General features: G+C 46.8%; 1 protein-coding gene across 1 annotated transcript in view; it reads left to right on the top strand.

Moving 5' to 3' along the window:
* Window positions 1-18,374, top strand: part of LOC119970940 (otogelin-like) — a 323,755-nt gene that overhangs the window by 246,327 nt on the left and 59,054 nt on the right. Inside the window, 4 exon segments of the mRNA XM_038806051.1 lie at window positions 2,747-2,933; window positions 6,987-7,207; window positions 14,968-15,106; window positions 18,046-18,237. Coding sequence (XP_038661979.1) covers window positions 2,747-2,933; window positions 6,987-7,207; window positions 14,968-15,106; window positions 18,046-18,237 — 739 coding nt within the window.

Raw genomic sequence — 18,374 nt, 5'->3', positions numbered from 1 at the left:
CGACGGCGTCGGAGGCCGCTCATCGCCCCCAATTCCCCCCCAGGGCTAGGAGCGGCGTTTTGTGAAACTCGGCCGCCGGGCCGTGACACTGGCGTCAAGGCGGCGCGCCGATAATGACGCGGCCGACGGCGCCAAATGATGTCAGCCGCACATGCGCTGGTTGGCCGGCGCCAGCCCGCGCATGCGCAGTTGCCATCTTCCCCTCCGCTGCCCCGCAAGACATGGCGGCTTGATCTTGCAGGGCGTCGGAGGGGAAAGAGTGCATCTCTTGGAGATGCCGGCCCGACGATCGGTGGGCACCGATCGCGGGCCAGTCCCCTCCCGAGCACGGCCGTGGTGCTCGATCCCCTCTCCGCCCCCCAAACTTACCTGTCGCACTATGTTCATGCCGGCAGCGACCAGGTGTGGTTGACGCCGGCGTGAACAGGTAAGGAACGGCAGGCCGCTCGGCCCATCCGGGCCGGAGAATCGCGAGTCATGGGGGGGGTGGGATAGCCAGAGCGGCCCTCCCGCCATTCTCCCACCCGGCCTGGGGAGCGGAGAATCGCGCCTCATGCTCTGGTGTGAATGCGTTCTACAACGCACACCGGTGTGGGCATGCAGATTGTACAGTAAAGGTCGTTGGCATATCATTATCGTGCCCAACCCGGCATTCTCTGGGCTTCCCACGATGTTCCGCCAAGGGTGTGGTTCACTTGTGGTATTTAAAATTGGAAAACAGGCGGCATGGCTGATGAGGGTGAGAGAGGAGGTAGGACGTGTTTCCAAAGGCGTAGCCACGTGCTGCTGGTCCTGTCGCTGGCTTTGGGGCGTATACCAATGACAGATGGGTGTATCAACACAGAGATGGGCCATGGAGTAGGGGTTTCCCCCTGAGAATGGAGTGTCCAGGCACAAACCACCATTGCCGCAGCCGGCAAGGCAGCATCCAGCACTGCACCTCAATGACCGCCCACCATGGTACGTGGTTGCGCAGTGCGGCACCGACTGACTCCTCCTGCATTCAGCTGGGTGCCACCTGCCGGCAGGGCATCACCTAGCTAACCCAAGGAAAATGCCTACAGTAGACCCCACAGGAAACCACAGGACAGGGGCCGCAAGGGGCACTACTGGCATGGGTTGCTCCAGCCACCGGTAACCCTGCCAGCAGGGACAGGAGTCTGAGTTAAAGGCCCCCTCCACCCGGTGCCAGACACCAAGGAGGCCAGGGGTGTGGCACGGAGGGCAAAGCGTCAGGGTGAACGGACAGGGGTGGCGGTGGGAATTTGGGGGGGGGGGGCGGCAGCATGTCGGGGCAGGGGCTGCAATTCAGGCCGATGCCACCGTGTAGCCCTCTGGATCTGGTTAGGCACGAGGGTAACTGCCATGCTAACATGCCTGCCTTTACCCCCTGCACAGATTAGATTCGCTGGCCTCTCACTAGTCGCAGCCCCAGTGAGGGGATGCCGCCGATTATTTCCAGGTAAAACACCACGGAGCCTCCGCACTTAGCCTCAGAATCGAAGAATATGGCCCTTAGTTTCTGAAATGGAGAATTCTGCCCATTATTCCTTAAGTTTGAAGCTGAGATTTGGACTACTCTAGCTGAGGCTTAACCAATGTCTAAATCTAAATCTGAGGTTTCAGCACAAATCCCTTGCTTTGGTTTCCTCGGCTTCTGTTTATAAAACCAAGGATCTCAAATGTTTTCAGAAAAACAGTTTTAGCAAATTGTTCTGTCAGACTTTTAATGCCCAGATTTCTCTGTTCCTGCACCACATTTAAATATCAGACACCAGAGGCTCTATATGAATGAGGTGCTGAGTGGACGTCAGACATTTTTCTATATAGAGGATAGAAAAGTCATGCCAAGCTCCTGATTCCTCAAAACCTCTGCACACTTCCAAACAGCTGCCCACATAGCACCAAAATAAGAGGGGTATGGCTCGGTGACATGTTTTCTCAGCCAGCAATGTTTGGCTTTGAAAGGAAAGACAATGGCTTGAATGTTCTTGTGGGCATCCTGGACCCTACATCAGGACCATATGTGGGCCTCGAGCCCATGCTTCCGATGCCAATGTGCCAACTGGTGCAACTTGAAGTGAGGTGGGCTCCTAATTGTCCAGCTCACCGTATGCCATCCAGTTAGGACAGTAGGTGGATTCCCAAGGTGGGAAGCACAACAAGAGGGCCCACAGCGGCAACTCCACTGGAAGAAGTGGGCACTGCTGAGGCATGAGGATGCATCGAAATGGAGGCAATGTTGGAAGCAATGCTGAAAAGTTAAAATTATGGAAGACATCAGTGTGGAGGAGAAATTCCTCCAAAGGCATATGGCCGAAGATGTGGCCTTTTGATATTTGTTGTTCATTCATTGGGCCAGAAAGAAGAGGCACAAATGCAGCTCCAAACTGCCGGTGCGAGCCTTCAGACTCAGCGGAGTGCCAGTCTGCCGTGGGAAAATGCAGGCAGGTTCTGAAAACGGATCCTCAGTGGGGTGGAGGTGGGAAGGTTTTCTGAACCCTATCCATCAGCCTTCCTCTTGATTAAATGACACCACCACTGAACCCGTCACAGGGGAGGGCACATGATCACGTCTTTTGTAATAGATGCGAGATCAGTCCCACAGTACAATATGTGTGATTTCCAATCTTTTCAAATACATTTTAAAGCAAACTTTCATATTACAGATGTTTAATTACACAATTATTATTTTTAGTTGTCATAGAATTGTACATAAGAAATATTTCTATTTATATTCCTTTAGCTGAACATTAATTCAAGGTTTGGCTACACTCCATTCCGAAGATTTGATTTTGAAATCATAGATACTGGGAGCATGTACACAATCCTGACTCCAGCTGGTATAAACATACAATGGTTTCACAGCACAGGAATTATGGTCATCGACACAGGCACGCCAAATAAAAAACTAGCTACTACGGGGCTGTGTGGTATGTAAACATTGGTTTCCTTGTGCTGTGCTTAAATTCAGTTGAAAGATGTTTCACATAAAAACAAGAAAAGAGTAAAGGAATTATGTTCCAAGCAGTCATATAATGGGCCCAATTTAACGCGGTGTTTAGATGTGATGTGTGAGCCCTGAGAAAAATGGCGCATCCTGGGACGTTGGGACCTGAAGACCTGGTTGATCTTAATAGTCAGGGCTTTTATTTGAATGAGTTATCCTGGATTGATAGCTGAACCCAGTCAGGTCTTGGCCAGCTGATGGGAGCAGTAGTTAGCGACAGGTGGCTGTGGCTAGAAAGCTCTGGGAATAGCAGATTGGATTTAATGGTGACCATGGTGGTCCCATCCACCAGCTGGTGAGCCGTTGTGCCCATTCCCTGGAATTCCAATGTACTTTAAAGCCAATCAGGCTCCTACCTGCAGGAGGGGTGACCATTGGGATACTGCAGAAGGTCCAGGAGGAGGAATATTGCTAGAGGCCCTGGAACCAGGTAATAAAAAGATTGGTGAAGGCAAATGTTGGTCCCTTACAGCCAGAAAGAGAGGAATTTATGATGTGGAACAAAGAAATGGCTGACCAATTAAATATATACTTTGGTTCTGTCTTCACAAAGACAGAAATAACATACCAGATATATTGGGGATCACAGAGTTTAGTGAGAGGGAGAAACTGAAGGAGATCAATATTAGTAAAAAAATGGTATTGGGGAAACTGATGGAATTAAAGGCCGATAAATTCCAAGGGCCTATTAATCTACATCCCAGAGTACTTAAGGAAGTGGCTCCAGAAATAGTGGATGCAGTGGTGGTCACCTTCTAAGATTCTATAGACTCTGGCGGTTTCTGCAGATTGGAGGGTAGCTAATGTAACCCCACTATTTAAAGGGAGGTAGAGAGAAAACAGGGAATTATAAACCAGTAAGCCTGACGTCTGTAATAGGGAAAGTTGTAAAGATTTTATAGCAGTGCACATGGAAAATAGTGGAAGGACCAGACAGAGTCAGCATGGATTTATGAAAGGGAAATCATGCTTTACAAATCTACTGGAATTCCTTGAGGATATACCTAGTAGAGTTGATGAGGGGTAGCCAGGAGATGTGGTCCATTTGGACATTCAAAAGGCTTTTGACAAAGTTCCACATAAGAGATTAGCATTTCAAATTAAAGCACATGGGATTAGAGGTCGTGTATTGAGATGGACAGAAAACTGGTTGTCAGACAGGATGCAAAAGGTCGGAATAAATGGGTCTTTTTCAAAATGGCAGGCAGTGACTTTTGGGTATTGCAGGGATCGGTATTTACAACATATATTTATGATTTAGATGAGGGAACTAAATGTAATTTCTCCAAATTTGCAGATGACACAAAGTTGGGTGTGAGGGTGTGAAGCGGATGCAGACATCCTTCAGTATATTTTGGAGAAGTTGAGCGAGTGGGCAAATGAATGGCAGATGCAGTATGAGTTGGATAAATGTGAGGTTATTCACTTTGGTAGCAAAAACAGGAAGGCAGATTATTATCTGACAGGCCATAAATAGGGGAGGGGAATGTACAACAAGACCTGGGTGGCCTTGTACACCAGTCGCTGAAGATAAGCATGCAGGTACAACAGGCAGTAAAGAAGCCAAATGGTATGCTGGCATTCATACGAGAGGATTCGAGTACAGGAGCAGGAATATCTTGCTGCAATTATACAGGGCTTTGGTAAGGCCACAGCAGGAATATTGTGTGCAGTTTTGGTCTCCTTATCTGAGGAAGGATGTTCTTGCTTTAAAGCGAGTGTAGCGCAGGTTTACCAGACTGATTCTTGGGATGGCAGGACTGACGTATGAGGAGAGATTGAGTCGGTTAGGATTGTATTTACTGGAGTTCAGAAGAATCTCATAGAAACCTGTAAGATTTTAACAGGACTGGACAGGGTAGATGCAGGAAGGATGTTCCCGATTGTGGGGGTGTCCAGACCAGGGGTTACTGGGTAAACCGTTTAGCACAGAGATGAGGAGAAATTTCTTCACCCAGAGAGTGCTCAACCTCTGGAACTTGCTACCCAGAAAGCAATTGAGCCCAAAACATTATTGTTTTCAAGAAGCAGTTAGATATAGCACTTGGGGCAAAGGGAATCAAAGGATATGGGGTGAAGACAGGATCAGGCTATTGGATTGGATGATAAGCCATGATCATAATGAATGGTGGAGCAGGCTCGAAAGGCTGAATGGCCTCTTCTTGCTCCTATTTTCTATGTTTCTAAATGTGCAGCATCGCCAGAGTTAATTGGTAGGCCCCAGCGAAGGGAGGAGAGGAAGGTCAGTTTAAAGAGCAGGGCAGTGTTGTTCTTCTTGTGGGAGCCACCTTTGCTGCTATCAGGCAGAAGGCACCTCAACCTCAGACTGCAGCCAGGCCCACCAGGTTATACCTAATGGCTTCTCCAAACAGCCCCCCGATCGTTCCCATCATGGACTTAATTGGGAGATTTAGGAAGGCTGTCCCACCTATTCAATGACCCTCTGTCATCCATCATCCTCCTAGAGTATTAAATTCTGCCCAGTGTGGGTCCTAACTTTAAAAGGCTTGTGTTGAATTACACACTACTCAGAAGTAAGTTTTTTAAAATAAATAAAGTGGCATATGAGAAAGGGTACATGAAATGGTCATTGGATAGCTTTTTTTGCTGGTGCTTCTGCATGGTGCATTTTCCATGTCTTAAGTGATAAATATAACCCTTGGCAGTAAATTGTCAATTGGTGAAAATTCAAGATGGCAGCTCAAATGACCATCACAAATGTTGAGATTGGAATTTGCTGTTTTTTTGCCAATTCAGAGTGAGTAGATTCTAAATTCAAATTAAGTAATTAGTTTGTTCAATTTTCTTTTTGCTTACTGCGTCAAGCATGGTGCCTATTGAATTGAATACTTTTTTGATGTGTTTGTGTTCAGTGAATCAGTGATTTCACATGATCATTTCCCATTTCACCCCGGCACGATTTCTGCCCCTATATGTATATACAAGATATAATTCCATGAAATGTAACATATCCATGAATCATCATGTAATGGGTGCTCTAAATGTAAACGTTCAAATTATGTAGACATACAGATGGTAGGTATTAAATTAAAAGTAATATCTTGAAATAAATAGTTTATATCTGCTTTTGGTATCACATGAAATTTCAGCAGGTTTATTAAATTTAATTGCAACTTAACATCGATATTTTTCTTTAGATATGAGGAATTTGGGCGTGATTCTCCGCTGCCCACGCCGGGTCGGAGAATAGCGGGAGGGCGTCCCCGACATTTTTCACGCCCTCCCGCTATTCTTCCCCCCCCCCCCCCCACCCCCACGGCCACCCCATGACATGAATCGCTGCTCGTCGTTTTTTACGGCGAACAGCGATTCTCCCCAGGCCGATGGGCCGAGTGCCCAGGCCTTTACGACCGTTTACACGGCAGCAAACACACCTGCTTGCTGCCGTCGTAAAAACGGCCGCAACATGCCCGTTATGGGCATCCAGGGCCTTGATTGGCACGGCAGTACCACGGCCGTGCCAAGGGGGCATGGGCCCGCGATCGGTGCCCACCGATCGCGGGCAGTGCGTCTGTAACGGACGCACTCTTTCTCCCTCCGCCGCCCCGCAGGATCTGTCCACGGGGCAGCCGAGGGAGATGACGGCCCCGCGCATGCGTGGGTTGGAGCTGTCCAACCCGCGCATGCGCGGCTGACGTCATCGTGTGCATCAGCCAGCGTGACGCTTGGCGCGCTGACTTAGCGACGGTCGCTAAGTCCGCGATGCCGTGCTTCACGGGGCCCCGCTGCTAGCCCCGCCCGGGGGGAGAATCGGGTCCCGGGAGGGGGCGTGGAGGCTGCCGTGAAACACGGCCAGTTTCACAGCAGCCTTTACGATTCGCCGCATTTGTGGAGAAACGCGCCCAAAGGCTCCCACTATACCCTGGGTATAATATACCCTAATTGCTGCTTGATAACACAAAGTATTATTCATTACCTTGTTGAGTTTCTGTGTACATTATACTTATATTTGCAGGCTATTGTGATGGAAATCGAATAAATGACCTAACTTTGAAAAATGGCACAGTTCTTAAAAAAGATGATGACCCAGTGACCTTCATTCAAGACTGGGCATTGGCCAGCACGGAGACTGGTATAAAGATGAGCCGTCGTCTAGAGGTCAACTGTTCGACAAGCAACTGCTCCGAATGCTTCAGAATGCTCCAGAGTGAAACCTTTGCCCTCTGTCATGCACAAGTATGTAGTCTAAACTTACAGCTGTCGCACAGCCCAAACACTACATAATTTCCAGAGTGTCAATCCTCAATTCTTCTCCACCACCTTTTAAGAATGATAGGATTCCTCTTGTCCTTCCGTCCTGTTCACACATTTACATCTGGCAGATCATTCTCTATTATTTCCACCATCCACATTGTCATCCCACCACAAAGCATTTGTTCCCGTTCCATGGCCGGGATTCTCCCCTACCCGGCGGGGCGAGGGGTCCCGGCGTACCGGAGTGGCGAGAACCACTCCGGCATCGGGCCTCCCGAAAGGTGCGGAATTCTCAGCACCTTTGGGGGCTAGGCCTGCGCCGGAGTGGCTCCCGCTCCGCTGGCCGGCGCGAACGGCCTTTGGCGACACGCCGACCGGCGTTGGGGCTGACCGAAAGGCCTTTGCCGGTCGGCGTGAGGCCGCGCATGCGCGGGAGCGTCAGCGGCCGCTGACGTCATGCCGGCGCATGCGCGGGGGAGGGGGTATCTTCCGCCTCCGCCATGGTAGAGGCCGTGGTGGCGGCGGAAGAAAAAGAGTGCCCTTACGGCACAGGCCCGGCCACCGATCGGTTGGCCCCGATCGCGGGCCAGGCCACCGTGGGGGCACCCCCCGGGGTCAGATAGCCCCGTGCCCCCCCCAGGACCCGCTCGCGCCACCTGCGCCCACTGGCACCAGAGATGGTTTAAACCACGTCGGCGGGTGAGGCCTGAGAGCGGCGGGACTTCGGCCCATCGCGGGCCGGAGAATCGCCGACCGGCGCGGGGGGCCCGGCGATATGCAGGGCGCAATTCCCGCCCCCGCCGATTCCCGGGTGGTGGAGAATTCCGGCCACGGCGGGGGTGGGATTTACATCAGCCCCGGGCGACTCCCTGACCCTGCGGGGGGTCGGAGAATTCTGCCCCATATCTCTGCTTTCTCAAGGCTCTTTTTCTTCTCAGCACTTGTTCACTTTTACAATATTCCCATCTGCAATTAGATTTCCCCAGGCAGCTTCCTGTACATCTGCAGAAAATGAAATACTTGTTCATTTTCCTCTGAAGAAATCACGACAAATGGGCCCTTCCTTCTGATTCAGAAATCTGCATTAATTTCCTTCAATCTAGTCTACATTATTCACTGCTCTTCTTCTTTAACAGATACGGATAGCCTTCATTAGAAATTCTTGGCTGAGCTACAAGAATGATTCATTAACTCAGCTGGGTAGGGGTTGTTTGCATAACTAGGAGTTTTATTTGATTAACAGTTTTATTACCAATTAGAAACTTTGGGCGCAGTTCTCCCAAACGATTTCTAAATTTCCATTCGGAAATGGGATGCAGTTCCTGTCAGGTGGGTCATCACGATCCAGATCGCAGTCCATTGAAATTTCTTTGGAGCTAGGAGTGATTTGTGCCAAAACTATGATGTGTGGGACCCAAAGGCACTGGCCAGGTCGAATCTTCAGGGCGCCCTGATCTCAGAAGGGTTACTACAGCCGTCTCCCAGTTTCTTGGTGGCAAATATACCATCCCCCCTTGTCATAAGAGCCCCCATTCTCATCAGCAAAGACTGCCTGCAAACAGCTGCAATTAGCCCACCCCCCAAGTGTCTGAAACCTCAATATCAGTTCATCAAAGGGCCCGACCTTTTGGGCCCACCCATTCATCCCTTAGCCCCCACCAGGTCCCCCTCTAGTCCCCCATTTCAGGCCCTGATCTTTGGAAGTGCCAACCTGGCACTATACAGCCATGTCCCTCACCACTTGGGGGCTACGAGCGCCTCCGAGACCCCTAGCGTGGTTATCATTCTATCCAGAGAATTTAACAGAGGCTGCAAGAAGGTACTCATTGAGGAATCTTTGCACTTTAATGTCTGAGTGGTGTCTGCCGTTTCTATGCTGGAAAAGTACCTCTGTGCGGGCATGCTCTTCGGCTTTCAAAAGTTGAAAAATTTCCCATCTAAAAAAAGTGCTGTCATCAAAGCACCTGCTCTTTTTCAGTAGCACTTCAGACTTTAAACAAACACACCGTGAAAACAAAAAGCACTCAGGCAGCAAACCTACTCCTTCTAGGAAGCAATTCAGTGTAGAAAAAAACGACAATGAAAAAACACTCAGACAGAGCACTTGCGCTTTGTAGGAAGCACTTCAGAGTAGAATAAATCTATTGCAGACAAAATGCAGTCAGACAGGGCACCTACTCAAAAGGGGAAGCACTTCAGAATTAATGGACCATGAAGTGCAGTAAAAACAAACAAAGCTAATCCCTCACACAAAAAAAATGAAAATGCTGGAAAATCTCAGCAGGTCTTTTAAGCACTCTATTTATTTATTTTTCCAATTAAGGGCAATTTAGCATGGCCAATCCACCAAACCTGGACATCTTTAGATTGTGGAGGTGAGACGTATGCAGAAACGGGATGAATGTGCAAACTCCACATGGACAGTTACCTAGGGCCAAGATTGAACCCAGGACCTCGGCACTGTGAGGCAGTGCTAACCACTGCGCCACTGTGCCACCCCAAAATCTCAGCAGGTCTGACAGCATCTGTGGAGAGAGAATGGAGCTAATGTTTCAAGTATGGATAATTTTTCTTCAAAGCCAAACCCTCCTTTGAGATAGCCTTCAGCTGTCAATCAAGAGCGTTGTAAAAGTCAAGGGGTGTGAAATTCAATGTAAACAACCAAGTACAAGGGGATAAAAGCAGGAGTACTGCAACAGTGAAACCAAAGATCATATCGAAACTGCAAGGGGAGTGAAATTCTTCTCCAAGAAACAACCTGCCAAATGGTTTTGGTTTTGAGAGGATTTTAGGACAGACAGGCTGCAGCTGCACTTTGTTTACCCAATCCCATGGGAGACCCCCCACGACCTGGTCCCCTCCAGCCTAGCCCCCCAACCTTCAGATTCCTTGAGGACCCCCACACAAATGGCATCTGTATAGCAGCTGCTGTGCAATTGTGCTCCCCGCAGTTAAAGGGAGAGGTGTACTCACCTCTTTACTCCTCATCAGTGTCCATGGAGCCTTGTCCCCCCTTTTTAAGGGCCAGTAGTGAATCCTGCCTGGGCGACTTCCCGCTAGGCGGGGGGGGGGGGGGGGGGGGAGGACGAGAGGCTGCTGCATTCAACATTAATCTTACTAATGCCCCAAGGGGAAGTACTGGGGGCTTTTACCAGAGACGGACTCTCTGGGGAGCCAAATTGTGTATGTGTTTGTGTGTGTGTGTGGGGTGGGGGGGGTGGTGTTTCCATTATGTGTGGTGGGAAGGGGCTATTGAGGGGGACATGCAGGCACGGGGTAGTGGGCAGTGAGGGGGGAACTCGCAGGCACGGTGGGGGAGCACACGGTGTGGGAGGGTAATGCCAGCAATACTTTCACAATGGGAGGAGGCCCCAATAATTGTGTGTAAGGGGAATGCAAGTGATATCTCTATGGTGTGGTGGGGTGGGGGGTGGAGAGTTGAACTTCAATTCTGATCAGGGCACCCTTTAAAGAGGGTACCCCGATCTCTGTGGAACCGGCTTTGCCGGCTCTACCAGGTCCCGTTCCACCATATTGATGGCATGAATCCCACCCACTGATTTATTTTACCCATAGAGGCTCAAGAAATTGAGTAAAAGTTGGGCTGTGCAGCCGGAGAGCTACTAAACCTGACACTTTGAAAAAATATGGTACGATTCTGCAATATGTCTCTAATTGTAAAGCCAGGATTCCCATATTTTAAAAAATGGCCTTGAAAACTAATCCTTCCACCTCCAAAAATGTGGGTATGGGATCCCTTAGGTCTCTGCACCTCTTTTAAAGTTTTCCAATTCAGTTATAGTGTACCTCCGTGTTGTAATACGCCTCGAAAGGATTATGGCATGACATCACTAGAAAGGAAAGGTGCTATGCCATCCAGAGCCCACACAACACAGCTCTGATTACTTTAAGCGTTGTACCAACATATAACTGATCTCATGTGCTAGTCTTAATACACCAGGCTTGTCCAACTTTTTTGCTGAAGAGGGCACACTTCCATATTTTTGTCACTCAGGGGGCTGATGAGCAAATTTTGTCTGGCATAACAATAAACTGAATTTCAAAAACAGTTGAGGTTTTAAGGAAAGAAAGAATTGCTGAGCAAAAGCAGAGCAATAAAAAAGAGTAATTCACAGAAATTACATAACTGTGAATGGGCCAAAGTATCTGGGTGGGTAAACATGGATAATTGCATGTGTATGCATTGGTATGTGGTCTTGAGAGAGAGTGAGAAACCTAAGAATGGCTATAAGGCAGACTCAGACTCACCTCCATATACTTAATTTGTTTCTTGCACTCACTCCCACACCCTCACTCAGCCTCCTTAACTCCCATCCATCCACTTACTCAGCCTCCTCACTTCCCACCACCCATTCACTTAGTCTCTCGTGCCCACCCCCACATACCCAGCAGCCCCAACTCCGAGCACCAAACCAACCGATTACCCCAACCCGCCATCTCTGAGCACCAACTAGCCGCCCCCATCAGCCCCCCCTCAGCCCTGAACACCCATTAGCTCCCACCTAAACTCTGAGCATTCAAAGCTCCCCATTAACTCCAAGCACCCAAGATCACCCTTCAGCTCTTAGCACCTACTAGCCACTCTCCAGCTCCAAGCACCCAACAGCACCTCCGAACCACCAGCACCAGGCTCCCACAAGGCACCACCCAGGCCTGCGAGTTCCCATAATCTACCCATACCCTCCAGCTCCAACACGCACCAGGCACTCCCCCACTCCCCATGTCCCCGAGCCTGCCATGTCCAAGGCCAGGGCCATATCCAGTTCCAAGTCTGATGTCTGAGCCAAGGTCCTTCCCTAACCTGCCAGCTCCAGTTCTTCCCTCCAGACTTCCAGTTTGCGTCCCCCCCACAGCCTGCCAGCACCTTCAACCTGCACCCAGCTTTCAAACCACCAGCTCCAATCCACCCACTCCTCGCTGATCTTACCTTTCTGCTCTGAGCTCCCCAGCCAGAAACCGAGAAATTAAAAATTTACCCAGCAAATGATGATACGACGCTCATCTGATCACAGATTGGTTTCACCCTGTGCTGATAGGCAGCCACTGGTCATCAGACTATGAGAATTTTTAAAAATTCTGTCACAGAAATTTTGGAGTTCAACGGTTACCTACACTAGAACAACCTAGTGGCCCGCATCAAAATCCCTCAGGGCCACATCCAGCCTGTAGGCCAGCCTTGGACAAACCTGTAATAAATTAACACACAGAATGTTTACTAAATTCTTTATGGGCAATTGGTACCCTCTGTCTCTAATACCATAATAATAATAATAATGATCAGAGATGGCAAGACAGGTGGCTGCATGATTAAGTATAGGTATGACATGGTGAACAGCATTAGATTGTGCATGGCTTGCGAAGACTCTTAACGTTTGGTCAGACTGCAACAAAGTATTGAAAGCACACCATGCTGAATGCAGAGAAAAGCTTTGGAGACACAACTAGTACTCAACTTCCTTTGCCCAAAATCACATCTGACATCTCTCATGTCCATGTCACTGACTTCATTGACATCGTTGACTACTTTAACAAGTACTCCATTATTCAACAATTGCACAATCCATCAAGCACAGCTGTCACACACACTCTAGGTGGTATCTTCAGCTATTTGGTCTATGTAGAGAAATCATTCTGCATAACGGTCTGCAATTTATTAGTAAACCATTTTAGGATATGTGCCAGATGTGGAATACTGATTACACTGCTTATTCTCCACCCTGAATCTAACAGCCTAACTGAATGAATGATTTGCATGGTGAAATCTTTAATTCTCAAATGTAGACAGACCAGGAAATGCCTATACATTACAGTGTTACATCTGAGAGTGATGACTTCAAGTATAACTATTCTATCACTGGCAGCACTCATGTTTGGTAGACCAGTGCATACTGATTTACCAACTCTTACCCATCCTACAGTCTCAGAAAGTAGAGAGATATTCTAAAAACTAGAATAGAAGATGACCAATGTGCATTCTAAAAATGCAGCTACAAACATGCCAGGTTTACAGTTGGAACAAGTTCACATCCAGCATCCCACAGATGTACATGGCAATCAGCCGCGGTGACGAGGATTTGTTCAGAACCAAGGCCTTGTGAAGTGATTACACAGAAAGGCATAATGGTGAGGCGGGACTGAGGGCAAATCTGATTTATTCCAGCTCTGCAGCCACCGTACAGTCCTATTGCATTGAGGGCAAGATCCCAAATGCAACCAGAACAACATCCAAGAATGATAATGCCTCAGATTACTGTGAGCTATTAAAGAAACACCCAGACAAGGTTATCATCACAAGATCTGGGTGTTCCAGCAGATTACCTTTGCACTTAGGAGACTCATGGATTCATCAGTTCTATACACTTATGTCATGCTATCTAACTTTATATCATAGCATGTATCATAAATGGTTGTACTTCTTTGGAAGGATAAAAGTATGTTTCAAAACAAGGGGGTTGTTGTAATATGCCTTAAAGCGCTAGCACTGTGACATCACTGGAAGGGAAATGTATCATGTGATCCAGTCTTCGTTTCAGCTTTGCTTTGAGAAAATCACACATACAGTTCTGATGTCCTCAAGCTTTATACCTATGTATAACTATTCTCATTTATTCTCTCTTAATAAATTAATCCACAATGTATTTACCAAATCCCCGATGAACAATTAGTGCATTGTGTCTCATACAGTAAATAAACCCCCCAGGATTATATCATTGTAATAACATAACATTCCCCATTCTTCCTCCCAAAATGCATCACTTCCCACTTCTCTGCCTTAACTTTCATGTGACATATTTGTCTGTTGAATCTCTATGCCCACTTGAAATCTATAATTATCCCCCTCATGATGTTACACACCTCTTGATCCTGTGTCACTACTATCTTTATTAATAATTCACATTCACGCATTTAACATTTTTGTTGGAGGGAAGAAAAACCTCAAAGTCTGTTCTCGACCGCGTGGTGTTGGTAAAACTTTGTTTAATTCGGAAAAAACTGTGTATACACAGGGGAGGCAAGTTCTGCTGCTAGCCTATAGCTCGCAAAGTCAGCTCTGCCTGTCCTCAGAATTACATGCATATATATTTAAAGTTCTTCAGAATCGCAAGCAGGTATTGACGTCACTGAATCATTCGGAACAATACAAAGTGATCAGCATGCATATTTTCTGGTCCCCGTAATGGGAAAACGATTAAAGAATACAATGTTTCCTTACAATCTCATGGATTTGTGCTTAACATATTTAGCTTCTAGAAGAGGTGCAAATGTGTTGGACAATGGATCCCTTCAACTTACTGGGGCCTCCTGTGTTTCCCTTTTCATATTCAAATGCTCTATGAGGTGATTAAATCATTTCCAAAGTGGGTAACTTTAACCCATTGCTTGCTGGTTTTCCCTTGGTATATGTTTAACCTCTTGCCTACTGGTTTGCCCTTGACCTGTGCTATTACAATACTTTGAGACATCTTTATTATACCAATCCTGATACATATACCAATTTCTTCCGCTGACAATTTTGCATTTTTAATTGTTAGTACTTGGCTTAAAAAAAATAAGTTACATGTTATGAGAATAGCAAAATATCGACAGTGAATTCATGTAAGAAACTTGGTCTTGTGATCCTGATTAAGGATATCTCAATGTAATCTGTTGTCTTGACCTTCACTGCTGATCATTATTTACCTTACAGATAATCATTGTGAAGGATTTTTATTCTCTGATAGGTTTCTCCAGAAATGTTTTGTGAGCTCTGGATCCGTGACTCATTATTTGTGAACAACCATTGTTCTGCTCTGGCTGCATATGTGGCTCTCTGTAACAAGTTTAACATTTGTCTCGAGTGGAGGAAACCAGACTACTGTTGTAAGTTGCACATTTTAGATAAACTAATATACGTTTCCTGCATGATCACGGCCACATACATCGATGCAGATTAAAGCTTAAACAACGGGTTCTAAATTGTTGCAATTTTGCTTCCTTCACATGGTGCTTGACATTACTTGAATTATTTATTTCCACACTTTAGAAACATTTTATTTACTCCTCAAGTCAATGCAAAAAGTAATTGATAACCTGTCCGTGGTGTCAATGTCTCACTTGGAACCTTGTGACTTAATCAATTGTCTATCTCCCTGACCAATCAAAGTAAAGGGTAGAGAAAGAAATAAAGAAAATTATGGACAGGGAGATAGGGTATTATTTTATTTGCGATGTGGAATTTACTGGCAAGTCTTGAATTTCTAACCCATCCTCAATTCCCTTGAGCAGGTGGTGATAAGCTTCCTTCTTGAACTGCTGCAGATTTAATAGATACATACATCCACAATGCTGTTAGCTAGGGAGTTCCAGGATCTTTACCCAGTAACGATGAAGGATAAAATGTGACTTGAAGGAGGAATTACAAGTGATGATGTTTCCATGCCCTTGTCCTTCTGGGAGGGAGAGCTTGAAGATTTGGAAAGTGCTGTTGTAGAAGCCTGGCAAGTTACCAGAACTTATCATGTACATGCTACACAAGGCAATCACAGTGCACCAGCAATGGAGGAAGTGAATGTTTAAGTTTGTGGATGGGGTGTAGATGAAGCAGGCTACTTTGTCCCAGATGGCGTCTGACTTTTTGAGTGTTGAGTGCACTCATCCAGGCAAGTGGACAGTATATCAGCACATTCCTGACTTATGCCTTGTAGATCATAGAATCATAGTATTCCCACAATGCAGAAGGAGGCCATTTGCGCATTGCATCTGCACTGACCCACCCTAAAGAGCACTCTACCCAGGCTCACTCTCACACCCTTTCCCCGTAACCTAACCGACACATCTTTGGACATGAATGGGTAATTTAGCTTGGCCAATCCACCTAACCTGCATATCTTTATAAGTCAATAACTTTCTTGTCAGTGGTGACTCCAAGACATTGGTGGTGGTAGATTCAGTGATGGTAATGCAGTTGAATGTCAAGACAAGGTAATTAGATTCCCTATTGTAGGAGATGGTCATTGCCTGGCACTTAAATGGTATGCCAGTTATTAGCCCAAATCTGAATATTGCCTGCTTCATGAAGGCACAGACTGTCTCAGTATCTGAGGAGTCGCAAATGTTCAGTGTTCTGTTCCAATATTCAATGAATATGCACACTTCTGACTTTATGATGGAGCAAAGGTCATTGATGAAGCAGCTGGAGGTGGTTCGGCTTAAGACTCTAAATTGAGGAATGCTTGCAGTAATGTCCAGCTGCTGACATGATTGGTCTCCAACAACATAATGATCTTCTTTTATGCTGGTATGAGTCCTGATTCACTTTGACTCAAATTTGCTTGGGCTCCTTGATGCCACAGTCTATCAAATGCTGCCTTAATGAGCTTCACTTTTGGAATTCAGCTCTTATCTCCATATTTGGACCAAGGTTATCGTGAATTCTGGAGTTAAGCAGTCCAGGCAGAATAACAATCCCAGGTGTGCTGAAGATTATCAGTCAGGTTTGCAATGTGGCTCACTTTCCCTTGCAAGAAGCTGCATATATTCATATGCAGGGACCTGTCCCCTCCAGGCAAAATGAATATGTCCAGACATTGCACATTTTTGAAGAAACAAAAGCATGGGGGAACAGGCTTTCGGGTGAATTTGTCATGGCAACACCTTGACCAATCAGAACCGACTTGTCCACCTTTCTCATGGAATATAAAGTGCTGTTCTTATTGAAATTTGGCATTCTTGCTCTGGTCTTGATGAGTGCTAGATTAAAATCTTTTAAAAGAGTAAAAGACAGCCGCTGGGATTCTCCGTTTGCTGACGGCGAAATCGGGAAATACGATTGGGCAGAGAATAGCTTCTGGTGCCAAAATCGCAGCAGGCGCCGATTTGACACCAAATTGCAATTCTCCATCACCTCGAAAACAGAATCAATGTATTTCACTCCGCATGTACAGTAAACACCATTTGCATATCATTAACGAGCCAGGCCCAGTACTCTCCAGGGCCTCGGTGATTCTCCGCCCCTGATGGGCCGAGTTCCCGACGGCATGTTTCACTTATGCTTTAACAAATTGTGAAATCGGCGTGGCGGCTGCTGAGGGAGAGAGAGGAGGTATGGAAGGTGTTCAACATCGCCGTAGTTTGCTGACAGTTGTGCCGCTGGCCAGGGGGCTTCTGCCAGGGCTGGGTGGAGTGGTGGGGTTGGCCAGGAGGTGGGCTGTGGGGTCGGGGTGGACGAGCATGGAGCACGATTGCTGCAGCCAGCAGGTCAGCTATGCAGCTGCGTACACTGCTAACAGCCCACTTTGAACCTATAGCTGTCTCCCCAGCGCACCCCCCTGGGTCCCTTCTGGCCCCAGCCGACCCATCAGCTGTATGGGCGGCTCCAGCGCTATCAGTGCCATCTTTTTGGCTGGGATAAGTGTGTGTAGGGAGTGCAATGTGTGCAGCTGCAGCTTGTCAGTCTCCTGAGTGTCGATCATGGACCCAGTGAATCACACACCGTTTTTCTTTGGAATCGATTTGTGCTAGCCCCTCAGCGGTAGTGGAATCAGTCCAGGTGTGGCACCGGTTTTTCTGTCGTAAAAGTCCACAAATTCTCCATTGGCATCAACATTTTGTCTCAGAAACAGATGTATTTTTTTCAGCAATACTCAAGAAAATTAGAGATCAATCAAAATTAAAAATCACATTTTGACATTTATGGTTAATCTCAATCTTCATAGTAACTTGTTATTTATTTGACCTGTACGTCATTCAATTTTTAAAATATGTAGATCCTCCTTAACCTAAATGAATTAAACAATGAGTGTTTTTCTCTGCTTTTTCAGCCTTTACATGTCCTGCTAACACAATATACCAAGCTTGTGTACTGACCTGTGAAGCAAAGACGTGTCAGAACAGGGCTTTTTTTCCATCTGAGGATGCATCATGCTCCATTCTGAGTGAGGGATGTGTTTGTCCAGAAGGAACCATCCTTCATCGTTTCGATTCCACTTTGTGTGTACCTGAGGAGAAATGTGGTATATCAAATTATCTACTCTATTTCTAGTCATGAAGAACAAGACACTGAATGTTTCTATTAATTTTTTATTAAAATATATTATGTACATGAATACACACAGATATACACATAAAATATATATTTGCAGCGCCAAGC

This window comes from Scyliorhinus canicula, chromosome 9 (genome assembly GCF_902713615.1).
Source record: "Scyliorhinus canicula chromosome 9, sScyCan1.1, whole genome shotgun sequence".
NCBI lineage: Eukaryota > Metazoa > Chordata > Chondrichthyes > Carcharhiniformes > Scyliorhinidae > Scyliorhinus > Scyliorhinus canicula.
Note: the sequence above shows the minus strand (reverse complement) of the source record. Positions and strands in the feature narration are given on the sequence as shown.